General features: G+C 31.9%; 2 protein-coding genes across 5 annotated transcripts in view; both read left to right on the top strand.

Annotated features, from left to right (window-relative positions):
• Window positions 1–12,584, top strand: part of LOC130656491 (bromodomain adjacent to zinc finger domain protein 1A-like) — a 44,032-nt gene extending 31,448 nt beyond the window's left edge. For both annotated transcript variants that reach the window (XM_057459355.1, XM_057459354.1), the window contains exons 10-21: window positions 2,587–2,725; window positions 2,823–3,167; window positions 3,312–3,537; window positions 4,119–4,274; window positions 5,295–5,727; window positions 5,987–6,916; window positions 7,207–7,516; window positions 7,628–7,936; window positions 8,221–8,442; window positions 9,557–9,709; window positions 10,837–10,985; window positions 11,794–12,584. In XM_057459355.1, the coding sequence (XP_057315338.1) occupies window positions 2,587–2,725; window positions 2,823–3,167; window positions 3,312–3,537; window positions 4,119–4,274; window positions 5,295–5,727; window positions 5,987–6,916; window positions 7,207–7,516; window positions 7,628–7,936; window positions 8,221–8,442; window positions 9,557–9,709; window positions 10,837–10,985; window positions 11,794–12,018 (3,597 nt within the window). In that variant the 3' untranslated portion in view covers window positions 12,019–12,584. The remainder of the gene's footprint in view (window positions 1–2,586; window positions 2,726–2,822; window positions 3,168–3,311; window positions 3,538–4,118; window positions 4,275–5,294; window positions 5,728–5,986; window positions 6,917–7,206; window positions 7,517–7,627; window positions 7,937–8,220; window positions 8,443–9,556; window positions 9,710–10,836; window positions 10,986–11,793) is intronic.
• A 35-nt stretch (window positions 12,585–12,619) lies between these two features.
• LOC130656490 (echinoderm microtubule-associated protein-like 6) overlaps window positions 12,620–27,065 on the top strand; it is a 55,322-nt gene continuing 40,876 nt past the window's right edge. For all 3 annotated transcript variants that reach the window (XM_057459351.1, XM_057459353.1, XM_057459352.1), the window contains exons 1-12: window positions 12,620–13,026; window positions 13,427–13,586; window positions 14,117–14,215; window positions 14,292–14,400; window positions 14,581–14,726; window positions 16,583–16,718; window positions 21,513–21,628; window positions 24,178–24,263; window positions 24,945–25,082; window positions 25,163–25,419; window positions 25,865–26,077; window positions 26,712–26,965. In XM_057459351.1, coding sequence (XP_057315334.1) covers window positions 12,830–13,026; window positions 13,427–13,586; window positions 14,117–14,215; window positions 14,292–14,400; window positions 14,581–14,726; window positions 16,583–16,718; window positions 21,513–21,628; window positions 24,178–24,263; window positions 24,945–25,082; window positions 25,163–25,419; window positions 25,865–26,077; window positions 26,712–26,965 — 1,911 coding nt within the window. In that variant the 5' untranslated portion in view covers window positions 12,620–12,829. The remainder of the gene's footprint in view (window positions 13,027–13,426; window positions 13,587–14,116; window positions 14,216–14,291; window positions 14,401–14,580; window positions 14,727–16,582; window positions 16,719–21,512; window positions 21,629–24,177; window positions 24,264–24,944; window positions 25,083–25,162; window positions 25,420–25,864; window positions 26,078–26,711; window positions 26,966–27,065) is intronic.

The raw sequence follows: 27,065 nt of genomic DNA, 5'->3' as shown, positions 1-27,065 counted from the left end.
CTTTGATAATGGAAAAGCAGTTTTGGTGTAGGAAGCACTGGCTATGATGAAAAGGTGGTAGATCGTTTTAGTGCTTTTATTCTACTAACATGAAAATGTTAATAAATTACCTTGAGTGTGTGCATTTAATTCAAGCCAGTTCATCAGTAAATAAATCAAATATTCAACTCAAAAATTTCATGCAATAAGTAATTAATGCTATTAGTCAAACAGTCTTTTTCAGGAGAGGCGTGCGATCGTATGCACACGCTTTGGCACACGCCTATATCTCTTTAGAGAATTCCATCTGACACGTGTGATGCACTTGCTCGTGCAATGCTATTCAGGTGGTAAAAAAGTACACATTGGTATAGAAAAATTGCAATGTTTACCTGCAAAGCTTTTTTAGAATATTTATCATCTTTACTAAATGATTTAAACATTGAGCATTTTTCATTAAAGGGAAGGTACTTTTACAAGTTGGACTTACATGAAAGATTTTCATCAGAAATTCCCAATGACATATTACCTTTTTGTTAAATGTTCATGTAACCCCAAATATTGTTTTTAAATATTTGTTTTTATGCCACTTTGACGACCGCTTTAATATTTTTGTCTGCTTAAACTAATGACTTTCATTCGCTATAATTAATGACTTTTAAAGCCCAAAAATTCAACATATTTTCCAAATCGATTTCTGTAGGAATGGTTTTTAATTTTTTTAAAAAATAATTCAACATAATATACTAGCCATCTAAGCAATAAAACGGAAAAAATATTATATTAGCAGCTGGTGTGTGCATGATTTATTTTATTTCAAATTAAAACGAATTTATTTTAACAAACAAGTTGTAAAAATAAATGATCTATAACCTGTTGATCTGGGCGACGTATGATTCCAAATGAGTATTGCCAACCTTGTATACTCTGGAAAAAAAATTGCTTTTTTTCATTGTAATATTGGCTTTTTCTTTACGCACATGTGATCGCACAATGTTCTAGGGACTTCTCCAGAAGTAATTACCGACAGTATTAGGTTTTAAAAATACGTTGTCTTATACGTCAACAATGCTGAGTGCTGTCACAAATTACAACTGACTTCAACCGCCTTCAACCCTATTCAAGCTTTAAAGGGGGCTGATTCCCCTTTTCCCGACCCACCTCTACCCTTTTTGATATGTGCGGCATGATGAACGTTCAGTAAATTTCACGAGCTGCATCTCAAAGTCCTTTGAAAAATAAAAATTATGTACAACCTGTGTCCCAAATAAAAGTTCTTGAGATAAAAATCATGCACATTTAATATCTCATTGCTTAGCAGAATATTATATTTGCAGAATATTTTTTTTTAAATTGTTTGAGAAAACTTTAGGCAGAATTATTTTATCTTTTTTTTAAAAGAAAAATCATTTGTAAAGAACTTTTGATTTACTTTGCCAGGCGAAGGTATCTGTTCTGGCTATAACAGTCAGTAATGTTTAAAGCTCTACCTAAATATTACGTAACAGGGTCAGGTGCCACTAAAAAAGACTGGAGTTAGAATAAACATTTTTAACGAAGAAAAAAGGTGAAGATAGCCAAGATGGCAGTCGAACGAGAAGGGGAAATATATATATTTAAAAAGCTATATCTAAAGTTACATGAAATTTTAACAAAAAGTGAATAATATCATTTAAAATTTCTCATGCAAATTTTACCCCACTTGTGAAAGTATTCCGCAATCCCTTAAAAGCTTGGTTTGTGTCTTCTTGTGATTTTACAACTGTCAATATTATTTTTGAGTATAGTTCTAATATTATTTTTGTTTTTATGTATTCATAGAAAGTATATTATTTCCAAATTCTTAACTGTATAAAAAATGCTTGTGTGAGAATTATTTTACATCATTTTTTTTTTTTTCGAAAGAGAAATGTTACGCAATAATGGTATGCAGTATACATAATGTTTCAGCATTGCTCACTTGCAATTTAAATTTTGCCTTAAGCTCTTTAGAGACCTGTTTTATTTTCAATATGCAATGTAAACACATGCTGCTATTAATAAATCTTCTGTCCGTTCTCATTTGTTTTTTGCAAAAGTCTTTCAGTATAAGTCTTTTTGTAAAAAACTTTCAAAATTTAATTTGTTAAAAACAGGTGCCAAAAATGGCTTTAACTGCAAAAGGAAATAAATATACCCTGGTTTTATAATCGTCATAATGAAAAGATAACCCCTGGTGAAAAGATAGTCAGGCCCAGGTTGATGAACGGATTAACACGGCAACAAAAGGTAGACCATCACAGTGAATACAACGTGGTACAACACTCTCTTCGTTCAATGTTTTAATTAATCCTACAGTATATATTTGCTATAGGTTATGTTCTGAGACGAAGCAAGTGTTTTGTTAATATATTTAACACGTTCACACCACTTAGGAGCTCTATAAAGGAGTAAAAAATCAAAAAAAAATCGCATTTGCAAATTCTCTAATATGGATTTACGCTTGCGATTTGTAGAACATGCGTTGTTTTCCTAATAAAATTTTCTGTCTTTTTGTGAAATGGTATAGGGTACAATAATATTTTTTTAAATTATTTTATTATTTTCAATTTGTGAACCCGTCTTTAGCCTCTACCAACATTTGTACCATTCAAGTCAGTTCTTGATCAGGAACTTATTGGTGATTGTGTGATGGTTGTTGAGTTTGTTAATATCTTTGGTTCATTGTTTGATTTGGACAATGAGATTGATGGTAAAGTTTCATTTAGTAAGTAATTGTAAAGTAATTTGTTTCTTGACACTACTAATAAATGGCAATAGAAAACATTTTTAGAACTGTGTTTCTATATTTTGTTTAATTTTAGGTTGGTTAGAAGAAGCACTAACTGAACATGACGCTGAGGGGAAGTATTACGAAATCCTGAGATTTCTCTTGCATGCCTATCTCCGTCTTCAACAAGATGAAAATACGCACATGAATGATGACGACGATGATGCCTCAACGTCTGGTGAAAACACTCCAGCAATGCAACCAGAAAATGGAATTGATAATGAACAGGCACTAGCAAAAAAAGCTTCTGCAAATGCCCGAGCTGCGGCTGTCTGGCCTATGCTTTACCAGGGCATGGCTTTGCGTGATTTAACCATTGAGCCCTACTCACTAACAGAAATCTTACGATTGCACATTCTCTCCTCTGGTGTGCAAATTGGTATGTCTGTAATAATATGCATTTAACTTCTGGTAATGCAAATGTTAAGGCTGTGTGTTTTAATAAGTTGTTTCATAAAAGCAAAACTTTTCTAGGCATTGCATGATTAGATATGTTCGAAATATTATTTCATTTTGTATTTAGGAGGAATTGTGAATTATGTTGATTGGCAACGTAGAGGGCAGTACCAAATGTCAGATGACCCTTGCGTATCATTTCGACACAGAGAGTACATGATAATGACAAAACTTATGACAAACAGTGTTTACGACTTAGGTATTGATGAAAAGTTAAAGGTTTTAGTGCTGTTGTGCAACCAAGCACTGATGTTGTCTACAACAAGAGAGTATATGGAAGATGCTGTTGATAAGTATGGTTTTCTTTATTGGCGAAAAAAACCTTTGTTTGAAAGAAATTGTATAATTTGCACTTTTTACTGATTCTCCAGGTGTCTTAGTGTATTTAATTAGTACCTTTCAATGTCTTTGATGTCATTCAGATCATACTGACCTAGTTTAATTTGCACTGATTTTATTCTGTTCCAACAGGGATACTTTACGCAACCAGTAGCTGTTAAAATATTTTGTGTGCATTCAACACTACTCTGTGAACAGCCCTAGTAATAGCAGTTACCATGGCTTCATCTCTTATATATTTACCTATATTTTGTGTGTTTAAAATGGCTGTGAACAGTTTTATTACAGCTTCCCACTAAGTAACATTATTGACAGGCAAAGCAATAGTTTTGTTACCTAATAAAGTAAAACAAGATTTCGCTGGAGCAGAACTTTTTTTAATTTAAAAATGATCTTTTTCTGCATTTTATCATTCGTTATAGACCTTTCTAATATTTGTATAATTTCATTCATCTTATGTTAATTTTTCAAAATCACTTTCAGTGGTTTACTTAGTTTAACCAATAAAATGCATTTATTTTTATGGTTACTTTAGAATTAAAAGCCTAAGAAAGGAATTGCGTGAATTACAACATGAAGAAAACAGAAGAAGGCGCATGGTAGCACAGGAAAGGTGGAAAAAGAAGTTGGAAGAGAGGAACAAACAAAAAGAAGAAGCTGAGCGAAAGAAAAAAGAGAAGTTATCTCAAAAGTAAGAACAAACATATTGCAATCTTTAAATTGTTTTAATAAGTAAAATGTTACAGGCCTGGTTGAAAGTAAAATCACTCAAGTGTGGCACATCACTTTCGTACATAGCGATGGTGTGTGATGATGATTGCACTGTGAAGTTTTTTAAAGCATGCAAAAAAAGCAAAATAGGTGTGCAGTTACAAAAATTACACTACTTAATCTTTCATTTGTGAAGGATTTCAACAACTTATAATAAATAAAACAATCTAAGTTCAAATTCATGCCCTTGCAGTACCATCTTTAGTTTGATTGGCTTAGCTTTCATGCTCACAACATATATTATATGTAGCCATATAACAGGTTGGAAGAATCCATTATTAGATCAACAAGATGATTAAAACAAATAAGTAAATTATTTAAAATGAGCTTTTATAATCATAAAAGGTTTTCACCTGAAGGTTTTTCACTCTCCACAAGAGATAAATAACGTGCTTTAAGTTTAAAAAGCTTTTTTCAATAGAGTTAATTTGTGCACGACAACGTACAGATTGGTTATATTTGTTGAGAAAATGCACTTAAATCTTATGCAAAAAGAATTACTTTGTGAAAATATTGAGAAAAATATTCCGTACCCAAAATCTTCTTTTGCAGCTCTTTTTTTTTCGATTTTGTCACCTCAGCAATAGTAAAGGTAATAAAATTTCTTGATCATTATCACCATATATCTCTATTTTTAAAAACAACTTTACAGAAGAGCATGAAATATTTTTATAGCTTATGAAATTTAAGTCTATTTACAGCCACTTGTACATTAAGTGGGGGCAACATTAAGTACAAGGTCATCTAAAATGTTCAGCTGACTACACTTTTATGCGCTTAGATGCCCAGTGGGGTCTAAGCTTTATTTCATGAAAAAAGATTTTTTGTATGTGCACTGTTGAAGTCATCAAGATTTGTAAAACCTATCTTTTCTATTGTTCTGCCTACGTGAATTTTTTCACTATCTAGTAAGATTAGTGTGACCATTATGATTTTTTAGTTCTCCGAATACTGGTACTAAACCCAAGTCATCACCAGTGCCTGCCAAGGAGTCTGCAGGTGCAGAAAAAAAAGTTGAAACAGAGGAAATTACAGAGGGAGGAGATAAGTCAGGTAAAAGCCAAGAGGAACTGCAAGAAGAGAGAAAAAGAAGAAGAGAGGCAAAAGAGATACAAATCGAGGAATTTCATCATGACAAATTTCTCTTTAAAGAAAAAGAACTTCTAAACGAGATAGCGAAATATAGTTTGATAATATCAGAAGTACCCTTTGGGAAAGATCGTACTTTTAGAAGGTACTGGAAATTCTCTAGCATTGATGGTGTTTATGTTGAAAACAATGATGATGGAGCCATCCAGTTATTAAAATTAGATGAAAGTGCTGGTGAGGTAGAGGAAGTAGAAACTGAAGATGAAGACGAGCGTACCCCAATGGTGAGTCCGGTTAAAATTAAATAAATTAACATATAAAAATTAAACATTTTCTATAAATCGTCTTTTTTATTGCCTTTCTCCCATAAGAAAAACGTTTTTCCCTTTTGATATTTTGGCATACCATTTTTTATGTATGTAAAATAATGCATTTTTTCATACATTTTTGTTTTCAGAGTTTTGAAAAAAACAAAACAATTGTATCAAGGAGCAAAATCAAATCATGTCTTAGCAAATGATTTGTATTCAAAATGTATTTTAGGATGATGTGGAAATTAAAAGGAAGGAATGCACTAGTGTTTCTCTTGAAGATATTTTACAAGCAAAAGAAAATGGAGAGTCTCTCCACAAGTTAATTCTAAATCGTTATAAATGCGAATACACACCTCAATGTGAGGACATTATAAACAAAAGTGCAGTGTTAAAGCCTTTTATTGAAAACATAAAATGTGGAATCGACACAGGTGTTTATTCAGTTCGAGATAGAACAAAGTGGTACAGTATATCTAACAAAGAACAATTTGAGTCTCTCTTAAAATCAGTAAACCCCAGAGGTCTTCGCGAGCAAGCCTTGCGTACGACTCTTAGTAATGAACAAAAACAAATAATGGAACATTTTGATGATATTGAAAAACGCAAAGAAAAAGCTTTAAATCGAAAAGCTCGGCCTACTCAAAAGAAACCTGATCCAAACGAAATTGACAAGACATTGTTTAAAACAATGGATGATTATATTGAAGGTAACTTACGTGACCAGTTACTAGAATTGGAAGAACGGTTATACTTGGCAAATTTTGGCAGTATCAGTGTAGACAAAAGAGATCAATGGAGAGCTGCAATAGAGGATGGGATAAATAAATTAATAAATACAGAACCTGTGGGTGTTGCTAGTAAGAAGAATTCAATGAATGGAGTAGAGAATAATTTGCTGAATGGGGATGCCATAAATGTAGACAATGCTGGCAAAGACAATAAACCAAAGGTCCAATTGCCAAATGATAATGGGATCACCAATGGAGTTCATGACAGCATGGAAGTCGATGACCAAGACACAAGTGCACCTGCTAAAGCTTTGCCATTGCACATTAAAAGTAATGTAAAGGAGGAACAAACACGATGTAGTACACCAGTTGAAGTCCCAGAAAATGAGAAACAAGTCATTGTGCAAGAGTTAGCTGAAGCACTTCTTCAGGTTTGGCGATAAAATTTACTAAAAGTGTTATTTCTGATATTCAATTGGGTAGCATTTCCCTTAATTTTGAGTGATGTTTCTGTTTTTATACTCCTAATTTTTAAAATATTTACTGAAAGGTAAACAAGATGATTTTTTAGCTAAGGCATCATAATGTAATATCCTCATCGTCATATGATGGCAAAAAATGTTTCTCATGATGAACATGCCAGAAATAGCTGGCAATGCAAAGCTATAATTACACATCAGGTTGAGTCGTAACTGAGAAAGTGTTATCGCATGAAATTTAGATTGAAAAGAGTTTAGAGAAAAAATTTCTCAAGCCACCACTTGGCGAAAGTGATGAAATCAAACGTGAAAGAATAAAAGAAATGTTGGAAGCCGCCAATGCTGAGTTTGAAATATCAAAAAATGCTCATGATGAGGCAAAGAAAGATGATGAGGAGAAAAAATCATCCACATGCTTAAGTCGCTGGGAGGAATCTCTTCTAAAGTGTACCAGTTTTTCGCAAGTATTTGTACACTTAAATACCTTGGATCGTTCCGTGATCTGGGACAAGTCTATTCAAAATACAAGATGTAGAATGTGTCGTAGAAAAGGTAAAAAATAATCAAAAGTCTACAAGTTAATGTGTCAGATTTAGCAGTTATTTTTTATATGCAATAAGGTGCATTTAGAATTTTTACTTTTACAACATCTTGTGTCTTCAGGAAATGAAGAAGAAATGCTGTTATGTGATGGTTGTGATCGAGGTTTCCATATGGGATGCCTAAAACCACCATTAAAGGCTGTCCCGAAAGGAGACTGGTTCTGTCATGACTGTAGGCCTATCCACATTCAACGTAGAAGTCGTAAACATTCTACAAAATCACAAGAAGATACAGAGGAAGAGGAGGAAGAAGAATCAGAGGATGAAACAGAGGAGGAGGTTGAAGAGGTCGAAGAAGACTCTGAGGAGGAGAGTGAAAATGATGAAGACTCTGAAGAAGATTCTGAAGATGAGAGTGAAGAAGAAAGTGGTAAAACAACAATTTCTAGTAGCTTAGACTAGTTTTTTAAAGAAAAGCAAGTTAAAGGCACTAATAATAAAAAACCTTTTTTGCTTTTAGTGAGATTTTAATAACTGGTATAGTAAATAATAATCATTGCTGAGCATAAATTATTATTTTAAAATTTAAGCTTGTCTAAAAACAATTAGAATTGATTCGAACCATATGAGGAAAAGTGACTAAGTATATATTTTGATGGTTGGTTTGATGATGGTACATTTCACTGAGACTGACTTATTATTTTTAATTAATAGAAGCTGAAAGTGAAGCATCTACGCATGGAGAATATTGTACAGTTTGTAACAAAGATGGCACCCTTATTCTGTGTGAAGACTGCCCAAGAAGTTTTCATATTGAATGCTGCTACCCCCCTCTGAAAAAAGTACCTCGAGGGGTATGGCATTGTCAAATATGCACTGGTGCAGATGCAGATTTACCATACAGAAAAAGAGCACAAACACATGAAAAGTTAAGAGGTATGCTAGCTAGCTACACAAAGCAGTTAATCCTTTATTGCAAAGTGTAATTTTAAACATGGTGATCAAAAATACACAGTGTTTCTAATTTATTAGAAAATACATTTTCCCTAAACAAAAACTTTTTATCGAGAATAAGTCATGCTAATTTCTTAATAAAAATAAGATTTGAGTTAGTTGTAGTTGTGGTACGCTATTGGAATAATTGAATGAATAAAAATACTTACTTATAAAGTATTAACCAGTGCAAGACAACAATTTTGCAAGCATGCATAACAAAACTATTTGTTTTATTAGAAGTAGCATATTTCATTGAATAAGTCAGGGTGTCCATTCTGTTGTCAGGAATTTTGAAGTGTCCATTCTGTTGTCAGGAATTTTGAAAATAGGCAAAATTTCAGGAAATTTGGTGTTTTTATGAAATGTTGGGAACAGATCAGGAATTTTAAACTTTCAACTAACTCCAGTAATGCATATGCTTTTTATTTGCTGTTTTTCAATGTCAGTTTTTATCTTCAGCTTGTATTTGTTTTATTTTTTTTTTCTCAATGGATATTGCATTTTTTCCCTGAACTCTCAGCTAGTTCAGCAACCATAACTATAAGAAAAACTGTGGAAAAAATGCCAGGGTTTTTAGCTAAAAAATTGTTTGAAAATGTCTGGAATGTCAAGAAAATTGAGATCAACAAATATTTCAATTAGCATCCCCTCTATTTTCAAAATAAGGGGTCATTCGACATTTGGGGATTATCCAATAAAACCAGAAAAATAACAACTAAATTAGTTCACAGGACCATTTGTAAATGGTGGTCACACAAATCTAAATATTTTTCAAATAAGATTTTTTACATATTTTGATTTCTTTTCAATATATTGACTGCCTACCTAGAAAGAGCGTTTCCCTAATAAATTCCCCTTTGAATGCTAAAATTAGATGGAGTTCACATGAGTAAATATGTTATGATAGCTTATTGAAAATGAAACACTTTTCCCGTGAGGTGAATCTTAAGAAGTAAATTTAGTGTTATGATGTATAAAAGTAGGTTATTGTCCATCAGTGATATTGAAAATCCAGTATTTTCTATTTCTATATTTTTACTTTAAACATTTATAGAGAAAGCTCAAAAGGAAGCTGAAAAAGAAATGCAGCAAAAAAAGAAAAAAACACAACAACGTGGTAAACCTACATCAAGTGATAAACAGAGTAAGAGAAATCAAACTACACCTCCAAGTGAAAGACCTTCAAAGAGAGTCAAGCTAGACAGTGGTGAGTGTTAACCTTTCCTTTTTTTAAAACAAGCACACTATGTAGCCTAACCATTTGCTGATGATGAATGTATATCAAGTGTTTCTGCAGTATTGCTAAATTTATAGTTCTCTAGTCAAATTATTTCACTCTTTGGAGAGTCAAGTTTCATGATTTACCTGCAGGGGTTGGCAAATTGCTCCGTGTACCCCTGCACATACAAAAAGTTATGGGCTTTATATGCTCTGTACTGTTTTTCTTGAACCAAAAACCCCTTCACAGTGGTATAATTTTAAATAACTTTTTTTCAGTTAATTATTTTGTCTCTTAGTTTTAATTGATTACTGAAAAGATATGGAATGTTTTTTTTGATCTAAAGTAAAAAAAGCTTTTATCCTCCCAAACTAATTGTCAACCAGAAACATTGTGTCTCCCACAATTGTAATGAATAAAAACTATATGTTTGGATGCATACATGAAAAAAAGATAGTACATCATCCCTGACCACGCTTATTTCCCATGTAGCTTTTTTTCCTTGAAATATAGCATTACCTACTCCTTTCCAAACACCTTAGACATTCTTTAGAACTGTGTTGATTTATAATACAAATTCTGGTAATAAGAAAGACTATTTTGAACCTTGAATGGCATGAATGTGTTAGCTATTCCAGTGTATAAAAGATGTATTTTTAACAACAACTCTCAAATAAAAAAACAAAAAAATGGGGGAAAAAGAAATAACTTTCCAGATAAAGAAATGAAAAAATAACATCCCTATCAAAAAGGTTAGAATAATATTGAAGCTTATTATAGAAAAACACAACTTCCTTAAATTCATTCATATATCTACCTCAATGAGAAGTACAATTTATGCAAAATTTATAATTCAGCATGGTTCTAATGATTTATTAATTTGATTTGTTATTATAAATATTTGATTTTTTTTATGCTAATTTTTGTTGATAAAGTTTCTATGATGAGTGTTGTTAGTGAATAACTTGGTAGCTAAAGAAGCTACTTTCATTTTAGTAGAAAACATGTTGGTATTTTATTAAATCGAAATTGTTATTGTTTTGAGCATTTTTTCCTGGTGTAAATTTAGCAATGATACATGTTAAAAAGGAATTAAGTAAACATTTTTTTTGTAGATACTGAATCACAGGGCTCTTCTCATTCTTCACAGCGCAGTTCAGTGGGATTTGGGCGTCAGCAGCTCAAACATTGTACAACTTTGATTAATGATATATTTAAACGAAGCGAGGCTGATGTTTTTCTTGATCCAGTGGATTTAACGGAGGTTAGTTTTTAGTATATGCATAAGAAGAAAAGGAAATTACATCTTCTTTTACTAATATTTTGAGTTTTAGTCGATGCTTACTTTTACTTACAGTTCACATGTAGGCCGTTTCTCTTCTATTTTTTCAAGAGGCACAGACTTGGTGCATGGTTTTTTATGCACCTCATATGACAATTGGTTCGTGTTGCTTCTTAGATAGAAAAGAGAATCGAAATATATTGTGTAGTGTTATGTTATATTTTAATGTATATAATGTTTATAATGATGGAGTTAGTAGTTTCCTGATAATGTTTTACAGGGGAAAAAACAAAGTGTTCTGGGTACATTTTTGTTAATATTTTTTCATGCAGGCACACTACAAGCAAATATTTTACCTTAGTGATCTATTGCTCTTGTTTACAAAGGACTTATAAATAAACATTTGTGAAAAATAGTCTTGTCTCCAACACAAGATTATGACAAAAATCATCAGAGTTTAATGCTCTTTAACTAGAAACCTTTTTGTGTGAATTTTATTATTGTATTGCCTAGTGTCTTTTCTAAGTGTTACCTATTTATAAAGAAAAAAGTGCATAAACTTTAGGCCACTGATGTAAATTAATTCTTGTATGCTGATTGCACAATTTTGTATTTTCATACAAGTTTATTTCAAAGTATATTTTTTTATTACTTTATTTAGCATTTAATTTTTTTTTCTTTTACCAAAGTTTTCAAAAAAAAAAACATTTGGTGTAAGAGGCATTAGAAGGATCAATGAAGTCCTGTATATGTTGTAATTTTGTTTTAAATTAATATGCTTTAATGGTAGGTTCCTGATTACACCGATTTTATTGACCATCCCATGGATTTTGGTACCATAAAGCGTAAACTAAATACAGCAAAGTATCATGAAGTTACAAACTTTCTTGATGATATTGGTTTGGTGTTCTCAAATTGTGAGTCATATAATCCACCTCGATCACAAGTTGCTAGAGATGGGAGCAAACTTAAAACGTTTGTCAACAAGAGAATAAAAGACTTGTGCTTAAAATAAAAACAACATTGGTTCAAAGAAAAATCTAGGCTTACTTGTCACCAAAGACATGGTCTTTAAAATAGTATGTACGCAGTCATAACCAAAGCAACAGCTCTTTAGACTTTTGGTCAAGAAAATCATAATATTATTTTAAGGTTTCATCTCCAGCTTCCATTTCAAATTTTTTGCCTTTTTTTACGTCTGCAATCACATACTGTGAATATTCTTGTCAAAAATTACTATAATGGTACCTTGAATTAAAATTGGCTGATAATGTTTTTCTTTGTCTTTGTACAAAATTTGACGAACTTTTTTCTTATAAGTGTTTGACCCCTCAACTCTTTTTTTTTTTTTTGCAATTGTATTGATATGTATTGTTTAACATTAATGTCAGTTGTAAAGAGTTTGTGTTTCTAGTTTTTTCTTTGTTGTTATAATTATCAAAAAGTACCTGTTGCTGTTTAAATTTTCAGAATGGAAAGGTAGAGATATTTGCTTCCTTAGAATAAGGTTGAAATTATAATTGTATTACGTATAATTTTTTGGAGAGTGAATAAAGTTTTATAATACACAAATAAATTGTTTTTCACCTCCAAACATCAATATGATGTAGCTTTTTTTACTGTTTTTTTCCATTCGCCTATGCCTGAAACTCTAATTGCAAGCTGTATAGCTTGTAAGATTGACAGTAGTTATATAAGAAAAGCATAAAACAAAAAATACTTATCTTTATTTCATAGGTAACATCTCAAACATATTGTAGATATTGTATATATAAAAAAATTAAAAATAGAGTTATAATAAAATAAAATAATATGAACAAATCGAAATGACTGACAAAACGTCACCTTCAACCCAACTACGGCTAGATTGGGTGTATGGTTATCGTGGACATCAATGTCGCAATAATTTATTTTATACTTCAACTAGAGAAGTTGTTTATTTTGTGGCTGGAGTTGGTGTAGTGTTCAACCCGAAATATCATGCTCAAAAATTTTTTCTTGGGCACAATGATGACATCATAAGGTTAGTTTTTTTCAAGTATAGCTTATTTTCTTTGTTGGCTATGGTCGATAAGCTGTTGCTAAATTTTGGTTCCCATTGAAGCCTATAATTTTTGTTCCACAGCCATTAAAATTGTTACTGTGACTTTTGTACAACAGTTGCTCAACCATTTAACTAATTTGAAACGAAGCTTTATCATTTTGCTATTGTTCTATTTGGACTTGTTTAGAAAGATACGATTAAAATGTTTAATATTTGCGTGTTCAAAATGTATGTGTTCATTGATTAAATTTTCGTTTTTATCTTTTGCTTTTAAAAGCACTCCAACAGGTTGGAAATGACTAAAATAATAATGATGTTGTAATTTTTTGGTGTATCAACACATAAAGTTTAAATTTTTAGGAATTTTTTTTTTTTCTAGTTTGGCACTACATCCTGAAGGTGAACTAGTCGCAACCGGTCAAGTTGGTAAAGAACCATACATATGCGTATGGAATAGCAAAAATTGTCAGACAGTTTCTATATTGAAGGACAATCACCAAAGAGGCGTGGCCTGTGTGGCATTTGGTTCATCAGGCTTGGTATACTTTTTATTTTATTTTCTGACTTTTTATTGTTTTTGCACTTGTTAGATTCCAATGTAGTAACAGTGTTACGTCAAGCACCGTGGTAGTTATGACTAACACCAACGACCGATAAGGCAAGTAAAATTTCATTATCATGGTTTACAGTATCACAACATTTGATACTGTCTACATCAATAAGTTCTGAAATTTCAGGTAATACTACTCTACTCTGATGTCACCATAAATAAACGTGTCTAAATTCAACACTTTTTTGGATAAATATTTGAACAAGGTTTTAGTAGCCCTACTTGATAGTGTTTAATATTTTTTATTAAATGTTTTAGTTGTAGAGTGATTACCAAGTCAGAAAGGTTTATGAGATGAAAAGTGATATTATTTGAAAGTGTTGTTGCAGTTTTGTGAAGTAATAAGGAGTTGAAAGGTAGAGGAGAAGCAAGTTTACCATTTATACTCGTGTTGTTTTACTTCTTTTACAATTTCGTGCAGTTACCAGAGATGAGCGTATTGTTTTTGTTTTTCTTCAGCAACTAGTATCTGTTGGATTGGAAGATTATTCTCAAGTAACTATTTGGGATTGGAAAAAGGGCAAGGCCCTTGCATCAACCAGAGGGCATTCAGATAGAGTGAGTGAATAACATGGTAAAGTTTGGTGTATTGCACATTAGCACCGAAATGCTCTTTTTGATTATGTTTTCTTAGATTTTTGATGTGTGTTTCAATCCCTTTGAAGACAACAAATTGGTTACATGTGGTGTAAAACATATTAAGTTCTGGTCATTGTGTGGCAACTCACTAACTGGGAAAAAAGGTAAGCATTTATTACGTATTTGTAAGCCTAGATTTAGTTAAAAGTTTGGGTAATCTTTTCTTGCACCATTTATACCCAGTGTTGTTCCTTTTTTTCAACAGACTTGAAAATAGAATCAATGACCATTAGTTGCAATTAAAAGTGAACAAAAAAATAACCTTTTTATCCGTTTTTTTACAGGTATATTCGGCAAAAAAGGTGAAATTCAAAGTGTACTTTGCTTAGCTTATGGTACAGGTGGTGTTCTATATACTGGTACATTAAGTGGAGATATTTACAAATGGCAAGAAAACACTTTAGTTGAAAATATAACTGGTGCCCACGCTGTGAGTGTTTAGTGGTTTGTTTTGTTACATTGATATCCTCCTTCTATGGAATTATTAACCAAAAAAACATTTTTTTTTCAACCGGTTTTAATTTATGTTTTCCAAATTAAATATTTGCCTCAATATTATTATTATTTTTTTCTTGTCTTATTTTTAGACATCTTTCAGTTTTTTTTTAAAAAAATATAAAAAATTGGGTTTTCAAACAATAAATTTGTTCAAAAAAGTTCGTTTTTTACAAAGTATTGTTTTAAGCACATTTTTCATGTGCTATTTTTTTAAATACTAATCGGTAACCTGTGAATAAATCCATGGCTTTCTCCGTCCTTTATTAACCCCATTTCGTGTGTCTCGCTACTGCGATTACCATTTTGCGTGACAAACAGACAGAGGTATACGGGTATTATAATATAGATACAAGTAAGGTTACGATGTAATGGTTACTCATACACCTAAAAACTGTACATAATTATGGTATATATTGATGCTCAAACAACAATGTTTATTTTGTAAAAGCAAAAGTGCTCGAAAAAGTGTCTTAGATGTAGCAAGCTAACCAATGTAAGGTAAAAACCTCACATTGGGTGCGTTAAAACAATGTCTCAGAAAGGTCAGAAGATTCACTTTCCACCTTAGATCTACTTTAGCTAGCTGGCTGACAATTTTGAGGCCTGCCGAAGCCTTTACAATCTGACAACTAACTACCAGAATCGAAGTTTAAATTCTTTGTTTCCAATTGGATCTGAAGTGTTTTGCTGTTATCATTATTGCCAAATGTGTCACTTGCTTATATAAGCTTAGATAAGTAGAGCTCAACTATTGATCTTTGAGGTGCCAAAAGTTCAATACATATATGAAGCCTATTTTTGAGTAAGTAATGGCTAAAGGTTTTTTTCTATTATCATATTCTAAAAGTCAATAAAATTTATCACAATCATCTAAATCTAATGAACCTTAGCCATTAAATAAAAATGCCAGGGCTTTTAGATTTATAAACCAGAATATACCAAGAAGGAATTAAGAAATTGTTGACACAAACCAACAGAAGGGCATATAATTTTTGTTAGCTACAGAAGTTTCTTTTTTGGATGGTTTAAGACTGCTATTAGATTTTTGCTAAACCGTTTTCCATCTGAGTATTGGAAAAATATTTCTTATTTAGGTATTCTGTAGAGTAGCATAGACAAAAATTATAAATATTAATTTTCTACACTGTACAACTTGTATGGCTGAGTGATTTAAACGTTAAATAACCTTTATTGCATGAAAATACAGCTTCAAGCTTTAATTTTACCTATGTTTTAAATCTTTATTTCCTTTGTTTGTCTAAATACATTATAATAGAACAACATTGTTAACAATATATATTTTTATACTTTTCCAAAACTCTACAAAATTCTTTATTCTTGCTATACTCATGAAGTTTCTAAAAACTTAAATAAATCAGGTACTTGCTCTCTTAATTAATTATATTTGTTTACATCTGTGGCAGTTTTGGCAGCACCAAATATGCCACATAACTTACTGACAGCGATCCCTTGACCTTAAAATTTTTTACAAGGATAGAAAATTCACACAGTTTAAGCCCAATATGTGAATTATTAATCATTAGTCCCCCTTTAAAAAATTTTGAAAATGTAAAATAAATAAACAACTCATATATTAACAACATCGTTAAAGTAAAGTTAAACATAATCTCAAGCCGTGAAGTTTTCAATATTATGCCAACTTATTATTGATGCTAATGATAGAAAATGAAAGTCCACTTTTCATCCCTTCTTGTGTTGTCAATATTTTTTTACTTTGCACCAAAGATAAATAATAAAAAAATTATTTTGCATAACACTTTATTTTAGGGTGGTGTATTTACACTTCATGCTACACCAGACGGCTATGCTAGTGGATCAAAAGATGGAACTGTAGCATTGTGGGATACAGAATTTAAACCAATCACAAGGATAGATTTAAATAGGCATTCCATTGGCTATTCAGGTTAGACTTTTGAAGACATTTCAAGGATTTTATGTAGCTCTTTCTATTTTGTACCAACTTCAAAACTTTTTTTTTACTTTGCGTATTATCAAAGGCTTGCTTAGTTGTGAAAAAGTGCTGTTACAGAGCACCTATATAATAATAGAGAGTGTGTCTCTCTGTTTGTAACAGGCAAAGTGAATATGTTCATTTTTCTTTGATGTAGCCAATAAAGTTATGCTAATCAACAAATTTAAAGTTGCAACGGCAATAACACTAATTAAACGTCAATATCTTATTTAAATTAAAGAATCCATTACAATGCACTTAAAAATTTGAGGCTAAATCACTTGGAAACGAGGTGGTGACGCCAGTTATGTTTCACCGCCTAGGTAACTAGAGACCACCTGGAACTAATTTGGGTAAGTTTCCCAAACCTGGGTCCCCGAATCCGTTTTGGAATGGATAGGCTGATGTCATCAAAAAACATTTAGACCACAATATTTCCGGAACCATTTGTCAAAAGTACATGATCCTATACATTGGTTGCTGACGTCATCAAAAATTAAATAACGCTTCTTTTTCATGCCTCGGGATTTTTCCACGGGGTTATCGACTAGTACCTTATAATTTGAATTAGCACCTTGGCCACTTATTAAATTATTATATTTTACTAGTCGATAAAGCCCGTGGAAAAACCCACTAAGTCAGAAGGACAATGGAAAAATAGGTTGCTTGAGATTTTTTGCTGACGTCAGCAGTCTTGTAGGAGAGGCGTGCGATCGCACGCGCACGCCTTGGCACACGCCTAAATCGTTTCAGGCGTGTGGTTAATCGCACGCCGGAAAAATAAATATTGAGTTTTCAAAATCAACCTTTTATTATCCATTTTGTAGCGTGCAATGGCAGCTCGAAAGAATTTTTGGAGACTCGTCAGACAAAACGTCCGATAGATTTCCGTCATGGTTGGACACTTTTAGATCTCAGAAATTATTGAATAGTTCTGGTCCTTTTAATCCACGAGCAAGCCTATTCATAGCCAACCTGACCATCCTAGCTAATTCACCGACTCCTGACTTAGTTAAAAGAACTACGTAGACATAAATCTCTTTTGCCTGGCCCCTTCGTTGTTGGTAACCAGGTCTTACACAAGAAATTCAGCCATGTGGTTCTCAACTAATGCGGAGGTGAACGCCGATGGAACACGGATGAAGCAAGTCTGCAAAACTGCACTTACAGACGGAATAGACATTTTATCATGGATTTAATTGTAGATAATTTCTTCAGGTCCGAATTTAATGGATTTTTTCTTTATGCCTGTAAAAACGAAACCCACATGCGGTGTAAATTTTTTTGAAGTTTTAAGCCACGTGGATAAAGATTTTTTTTAACTTGAAAACAAAGCATATTTTAGCCTATTTGCTTGTGATGACCTGAAAAGTGAACAATAAATATAAAAATGACAGTATAGTCATGCATACTATTTCGGACATGTAGAAAAGGAAGTTAAGATTGAGAGAATCGCTATACCAGTAGACGCTCGATCATTGTGTTTGGGGTTCACGATTTATAACGCCTCCCACTTTTCTACCGCAAAATAAATGCGCAACAAAAAATAACCTCGAAACCTGTGTCGTATGTGTAACATTCTTTGCACGTGCGCTTTACATCGCACGCGTTACTTGATTTACATGTGCGAATCATCGCACACCTACTCAAATATTCCTGAAAAAGACTGTGTCAGCAGTGCATATACAAAAAGAAAATTTGTGAAATTTAGTCATTTGTTTTTTGTAATGTGTAGAGATTGAAACGCTGATCAAAATAATGTATAGTATCGTATGTTTTTGACAAATGCCTAAGGAGATATAAGGGTTTAAAAATTTTGCTGACGTCAGCAATCGCCCGTCAAGACCCAAAAATTTTTTTCAGAAATTTGTATACCTGTTGCCTTCATCGTATAGATCTTAAAACGCTGATCAAGAAAATGTATAGAATCGTGTACTTTTGACAAACGGATGGAGAGATATTAGGGTTTAAAGGTTTTTGATGACGTCATTAACCTGACCATTCCAAAACAGATTAGGTGAGTCCCTAGTTACCCACACGGTGAAAAATCATTGACGTCACCACCTCATTTGCAAGTTATTTGCCCTCAAAGTTTTAGGTGCACTGTAATGGCTTCATTAATTTAATATAGGGTATTGACGTTAAATTAGTGTTATTGACGACGCGTCGTAACGCCAAAATATTTACCATATTAGACATGCATTTTTCGGCAACATCAAAGGAAAATGAACACATCAACTTTGCCTGTTAAAGAGACACGGAACTGGCATATTATTATATAGATTTAAATTTTTTGCACAGGCATTTATAAATTTCTCGAAACATTTTGTTGGTTTAGTTAAAGATAGTTATTACAATTAAATTAACATACTGGTCAATTGGCCTATGAAAGTATCTACTTGAGTAAAGACGCAAGCATTTCAAGAAATAAATTTTTATGACAACAGCAATGCCGCCCATGTTGAAAAAAATTTTTTAGACATTTGTTTAGCCTTGTATTGTTTAAAGCTTGAAACGCTGAATAAAGAAATTTATTATATCATATTGTACAATTATCATCCTGTAGGTCGCGAAATGGGTATGTTTGCCCAAATTGGGGGGTTGACCCTATCTTGGTCTCAGGTGGTCTGTAGTTAATCACACAGAATATGACCACCAGTTTCTAAGATTTTTAGCCTCAAACTTGCTCTCTCCTTTGTGTCGTGCTTATTGGTTATACTACTTTTTGAGTTCTTATATATTATATATTTATTAGAAACCTACGTGCCAAATTTTTAGAGCCTATACCTCTCAGAATCTGATATAACTTGAAACTACCCCTTAAATTTTTATGAAATTTTTATAAATTTAAGCAAAAATACACATTTTTAAGTGAATCATGTCATTTCAGTCAAATATACTACATAAAAGCTAAAAATATAAATAATACATTAAACAATTAATAATTAAAAGCTATACTTTTGTTATCAAAATAGTGAGATTGTTTGTTTAATATGATGTCATGCGTAAAATGATGAAAATTGTCATAATTTTCCCCTTTAAGTAAGATTGATGAAAATCTTGAAACACAAGATTAATTTTTTAAGAAATTTCAAGATGATTAAGTTTAGTGCAATCAATTCTTTCATCAAGTGAAATATTTGTAAAAAGACTTATAATATTGTAATTAAAAAAGCACCAGAGACCTCTTTAGTTTGTTTGGCGAAGAAAAATATGGAGACTTTACCTAAATGCTTTGCCAACTGATAATAATTATAAGCTTCAATGAAAGATACAATAATGACGAAAAGATAGAAAAGATAAATGTTTCTTAGAAGGGAGCTTGTAAAGTTTAGGAAACTATAAATTCTAGCAGGAGAAGAGCTACTTGAGTAAATATTATCATACACATTTTTCGTAGAAAAACCACCACTTTCTATTTTTCTTTGAAAACGCTGTAATTGTCCTGTAAGTTAGTTACTAATACGTCCTTGTTAAGTTTATTAAACTTTGTTGTGTACGTGATAATTTCCCTGTTTCCGGTGTCAGGCTGTATTGTTACAATGTCCTTGTTTTTCTTTAATCGATTAAAAGCTTTAATGTTTTTGTATAGTTTATGCAGGTGGAGAGTAGTGATAATAAAACGAGCTCGCCAGATTTGAAAGTTTAGACAGAAGATGTTCTGCTTCTTGTGAGTTCTCTAAATCTTCTTAAGGAAACGATGGGGCGGTTCGAATGTAGTAAATGCCTGATTTCTTTAAAAAAGTGGGACAGATTGAGTGTGGCAAACCTTGTTGTTGAAGTATGTTTTATCAGATGAAAGTTTGTGGGACAAAAGATTAGGGATAATGTTTTGTACGGAAGCAGTTCTAAGCATTTTTGGTGAGGTTAGCTGGCTTCTTTTTGTAAGTCTTGACAGTTTTTTCTTTTTTTACATTTTTTCAGATAAAGAAAGTTGTGTTTTAAAATATGTAGTGAGAGAATTTGGTTCTTGGTTAAGTTTATTCATTTTTTTGTAACGTTATGAATAACAGTGCGAAGAATTTTTTTTTATATATGTTGAGTCGCTCTTGTTGATAAATCCTTATAAATGGGAAAATATAATAACTTTTGTTAGGATTATCTTTATAACTTAAAATTTATAGCACAAATTTATTTCATTAAGAGGAGTCATTCTATAAAAATGTTGGTCACATGAATAATTCAATCTTTGGATTTTCTTTGGATTTCACCCGAAAATCTGATTTTCTAGCAACTTTTGGCATTTTTTCATGAAAATTATGTAAAAACCAGAAAATATGTTAAATGTGGTAAAATAACTTTTATTTGGCTGTCAGAAACTTTAAACAGAATGTTAAAACTTGTTCTATAACTAAAGTAATTAAATTTTTAGCAAATAATAGTGTTTTGGACACATTTCAAAGCATCCAATGACTTTACAAAAAAAGTGCTGACATATGCAAAAGGTTTTGCTGCTTTTTTTTTGTGTCCCATGTGTCCCAAGTTTGATTCAATTTGGGAAAGCCTATCAAAAGTTTGAAGAGGGGCGACATACCCTAGTCATAGTATGTTTGAAAAACCCAGATCGAATAGGGGTAAAATAAGTGCCTCAACTAAAATATAGTTTTTTATTACCCATCACCTTTATATGTGCGCTTTTAAGAAAATGAACAGTTATTGAACTTTAAGATATTTTCACTGGTGCTTATTTGAGAGGTGTGCTTAAAGGAGTGATTTATTTCAGTATATTAGAATTGTATTTTCTAGGCATATCTGTACGAAGCGTTTGCTGGGGTGGAGAAAGGATACTGGTTGGCACAAATGCAGGAGAAGTTTTTGAAGTGTGTGCTGCAGATAAAGATAAACCTATCACTATTGTTCAGGTTGGTAAAAAATAACTGGCAAATTGTTTTTGCAGTGTCTTACTTTTTTGGTAGTGTGATTTTGAATTGTCTGTTGTACAATATAGCAACAATGGTAGGCCTGGTCAGGAGACACGTGTCATTGCACACGCACACTTCCACACACGCGGAAATAATTTTAAGCAAGTGATTTACCGCTCACATAAAACTAAGGATGTAGCGCAGATTTCTTGAATTCAAACTAGGCGTTTTTCAACAATTCCAAAGATTTGTTTACAAATTTCTGGTGGCTTTTGAACACCATGGTCACATACAAAAAGTTTTTCTAAAAATTACATGTCAATTTATATAAAAATTGTATATCAACAAAAATAGCAAAAGTTATGCTAAAATAGTTATGTCTGCAGTGAATTAATGGTTTAATCTCGATTAATGAGTAGGTTCTCCTTCAAGGTTAACTTAAAATCATTAATGTCACTGCATAACATAATCACCTTCATATCTATGATCCCGGTCAGCAGACCGATGATAGGAACTGGTAATGTGTTTATTGGTAAGATGCAATATCCCTAAGTGCTCACACATTTTGACCTTAAAGTGACTGCCATAATAAGTGACGTTGCAGCCAACACACTTAACTGGTAAGCAAGGCCAAATCGTAAGTACTTAGGAATCCGGTCTTTAACTGAAAAAAATACGAAGTCTGCAAGTGGAACTAAATATAAAACGAAGAGAAAAACGTGGCAGCTAATTATGAAACATTTATGACAAATGCGTCCTAACCTGCAGAGAATAACTACAAAGAAAAGGTAACATTGTAAATAGTTTTCTCTTAAAAACAATTTTAATGGCTAGCTTGGAAAGGAAAATTTTAAGAAAATCTTATTGATAAATTTTACATAGTTGGAGCATAAAACGATAACAATGATATAAGAGTGACAAAATTAAACAGCATTTAAAATATTCTGGATAAAACTGTCAATATGACTGCACACACCACTAAAGGTGGGTTAAGATAAACTAGTGCAAAAACTCCTGTTTTCTTTACTCACTAAAACATCTAAAAAGGAAAGACAACCATTTTTCTCAGCCTTTAGTGAAACGAATACTAGGATTAAGAAAATTCATATAAGTGACAAAAAAAACCATCTTGGTTTGAAGAGGAAAATTAAGCAAATATACTATCAATGTAACGTCTATAATATAAAGGATTTCAAGTCCTTAGGACAATTATTAAGCCACTTATTTTTCAAAAAGCACATAAACAAATTTGCCTGTGGCTACACCATTTACTTGTTTGTAATAAATTTCATTAAAAAAAGATTCAGTGGCAGCAACTCCAAAAGTTTTTAAAATTCTTTCTTTGGTAAACTATATCAATAGTCTCTTCAAGATGAGGTTGGTGAACAATTTCTTTAGAAAACAAATGATCTTTAACAGTATATTTAATAATGGTAACATTAACCTTAAAAAATAACCTTAAAAAACTTAGACGGATTCACAAGAAGTGACTCAACAGCCTTGATATATAAGGACTTATCAATAATAAATATTACTTCACTGCCTTTAGAACTATTCTAGCATAAATTTTTCTATTGCTCTTAATATGCAACTTTTGTATAAATTGACATGTAATTTTTAGAAAAAATCTTTTGAATTTAATCATGGTGTGTAAAAGTCACTAAAAATTTGTAAATAAATCTTTGGAATTGTCGAAAATTACCTAGTTTAAAAACAAACACTAGTTTATTAAAGAATATTTTAAAACAAATACAAAAAAAGTGAAATAGATGGTCGATGATCTTCTTAATTACCTGAGAAGACTATTAAAATAATATGCAATAAAAAAATGTTTTAAATGTGTAAGTAAATATAATTGTTTTGCGCTGAAAACACAGTAATTAAATTTTTTCACACATTCATAGAAATGTGTGATTTGGTATGGGCTGTGGTCTGTCATGGTGGTAACGAAAAGTTGAAAGGGGAGCGAATAGTATCAAAATCAAAGCCATCAGAAATAGTGCGCTATATTTGACCAAAAGTTTTTGTTGATGTATTGTTTTTTTTGCGTATAGCAGCGTTTTTTGTTGTTTTCTTATTATCGTGTAGCTTTATATAATATACCCAAAATAATGAAACCAGTAGATATATATTCTATTCGAATTTCAAAAAAATTTGGATACAAGATATACAAACATAATCAATACAATATTTAAGTATAAAGTATGTGTACAATACGAATGTGTGATCAAACCGGACGGTTTTCTTGTTGAAAGATTTAAAATGGTTTGAAATAAGGGCAAAAAAGGTGCATAAATTTTTTTTTTAACTGCTTACACTGATCACACGCTCATCACTCATGCAGAGTAATTTACGTGTGCAACTCAGTGCATGTGGGGGTAAATTTTTCTCACTGGGACTGCAACAGTTTGTATTAGTGGGTAACTTGATATTAACTATAAGGGGAATATCATTTTATTTGATATTTGTAAATTTTAAATTCCCAGTATTGTGTATTTTGGCTTTGCTTTTTATATTCGTAGTGGTTTAGATATTTAAATTTTTATTAGGGACATGCTGAAGGTGAATTGTGGGGATTAGCTATGCATCCAAAGAAAAATGTCTTTGCTACTGGTAGCGATGACCTGACTGTGAGGTACACTCATTGATTTGTTTGTTTGTTATCCATTGTCAGGTTCTGCAAAACACATACTTATGCAAGTAACTTCTTTATGGTTAAAAATATTCGTTTTGTAAGTTTGAAATTTAAATAAATATAGTTTCTTGCCCATGGAAAATTCTATGAGGCAACATCTGTCGTTTATATTTCCTGCATCCTTGTCCAACTGTTAAATGCAATGTACATAAAAAGGGGTTGTTAACGTGAATATAGGTGGATTAAAATGGCGTTTTTGATTACAAAGCCCTTGGTTTTTAAAGAAGAAACTTTGGTTCACTGACAGACAGAGGTCATTATTAATGAAAATTTCTATACTGTTAAAACAAAAACGGTGTTGGAAAGTGATCATTTTGCAACAGTCTGGAGTTTCCTATCGTTATATAATTTGTTTTCATCAAAACAAACAACATAATTTCAAATTATTTTTAGTGAGGATAGCGGATGCAAATATTTTTATGAACCCAGTTTTTACACGATTTAGAACCATCGTTATATTCATATTGAAAGCTTTGGTAACTTAATTACATTAAAGCTGAAAGCAAAAATATTTACATTTTCTACATATTTGATTCAAAGAGGGCACATAATCTATCTACTAAATGTTCAAGCTTGGAAAATCTACTATTTGGATGACTTAATTATAGCATCTGTTCATAGGTTATTGGATATGGCTAGTAAAAGCCTACTTGCAAAAACTGCATTTGATCAAACTATACGATCCTTGGCTTATTCTCCTGATGGTGCACATTTAGCTGTAGGACATGGTGACGGTTCTTTTCGAATATTAAAAGGAAGGTAGTACCTTTGTGTTGTTTCCTCTTTCCTTTTTGCTTTATATGACACTGTATTTTAATGTATATTTTAAAATTTTTTAGAGATTTATCTGAACTTGTTCATATACATGATCACAAAGAAGTTATACATGAAATGAAATATTCTCCTGATGGAACCCTGTTAGCTGTAGGTAGCAACGATAACTTAGTGGATATCTACTCTATACAAGACAGATACAAACGTGTTGGACAATGCAAAGGAAATTCCAGCTATATAACTCATATTGATTGGTCTGAAGATAGTAGTTACATACAAACAAACTCTGGAGCAGCTGAGAGATTGTTTTACAAAATGCCTGGTATGGTTTTTGAGTGTTTTGCACATTGTAGTTGCACAATCTCAGTGTTTAAAAACGTTTTTTCAGTGTGGTCTAATTGTACATGTAAAATAATTTGGATTTCTTTTATGCCTCCTCTTTGCAATCACTGATGCCAAGAATAGCTAATGCTCTTAAGAATAGTACTAATGCTGAGTATATATTCACATTATGCTATTTTCACAGAATTTATTTTTATTTTGTCTTTGTTGCCTATTATATTCCTGCCTTTTGATTAAAGTTATTTTGTGAATTTAGGAATTTATGTGAATTTTGATTGATTTTAAATTATCCAGTTTTCGTAATACAATGCATTAGGTGGATTTTTCTCAGGACCATATCCCTTTGAATTTTACTGGGGATACTTTTTGGTGGATATATTTATTTGGACAGTAAACAATCTTTAAAATTGGCCCTTTTTTTCTAGTTGGAAAAAGAATAACAAGAAAGGAGGAAATTGAATCTATACATTGGCAAACATGGACATCTGTACTTGGTCCTGAAGTTAATGGCATATGGGAGAAGTATACTGACACAACAGATGTAAACGCATCTGATACCAATTTTCAACAGGGTGTGATTGCCACTGGAGACGATTTTGGATTGGTTAAGTTGTTTCGATTTCCCTGTGTTAAAAAAGGTATTTTATATCATTTATATTTTTTTAAGTTGATTAACATTTTATAGGACAGTTTGTGACTGATAGAACATTATATTAAGTATTTAGCGTGGGTCGTTTCCATTACAAGTAAAACAAATGCTGATTTAATTTTTTTTTGACGAAATAAAAAGAAAGCAATATCAGAAAAGAAAACAGCTTAGAATATCACTATCTTCTAGAAGGAATAATTTATTATCTTACAAAGATAAACTTTGATTGTCCACCATTTTAAAAAAAATGTTTGTAGAAATGGCTTTTTTACATCAAACTATGCTCAAATTTTTAAGTACAAAAGTGGGTTTGCACTAACTGGCTTTAAAATATTAACAATAGTTGGCACTTAGCCCGCACACTAATTGGAGTTAAATAGGTGTGCTAATTTTTTATCACAGTTTTCATTACACGCTAAAAAAATAACGCCAATTACACACCTGCTTAATGCGAATTAACAGCAGATGAAAACCAAGCCTTAAAAAAAAATTCAATAAATAAAAAAAAAATTTGATTTAATTTTTCAGTTTGAGTTTTAGTATGTTCATAACCATGACATATAGCTTAGACAACACAACAATTTTAACTAAAAATATTTCTAAATACATTAAACATTTTGTAGGTGCAAAGTTTAGAAAGTATTCTGGGCATTCAGCACATGTTACCAACGTGAGATTTTCAACAGATGGCATGTCATTAGTTAGTACAGGTGGTGCTGATCATGCCGTATTTCAATGGAAGGTTATTCCAGAAGGTTACAGCGATGATGCGTCTGATACGGGGAGTGTTGTTGGAGCCATGCAAAATGAATCTAATGATGAAGCTAGTGATTCAGATTTATCTGACGTTGATCCTTTAGATAGTGACGTTGAAGAGGTATATTTATTGCATACATGCTCAAACAAGTGCTTACAAATAGTGTTTCGGCTACTTTTCTTCAACTGGCCAGTGTTGGTTGTCTTATAAATTTACACAC

The sequence above is a fragment of the Hydractinia symbiolongicarpus genome, chromosome 9 (assembly GCF_029227915.1).
Source record: "Hydractinia symbiolongicarpus strain clone_291-10 chromosome 9, HSymV2.1, whole genome shotgun sequence".
NCBI lineage: Eukaryota > Metazoa > Cnidaria > Hydrozoa > Anthoathecata > Hydractiniidae > Hydractinia > Hydractinia symbiolongicarpus.
The sequence above is the reverse complement of the archived record's forward strand: the minus strand, read 5'-3'. Positions and strand labels throughout refer to the sequence as shown.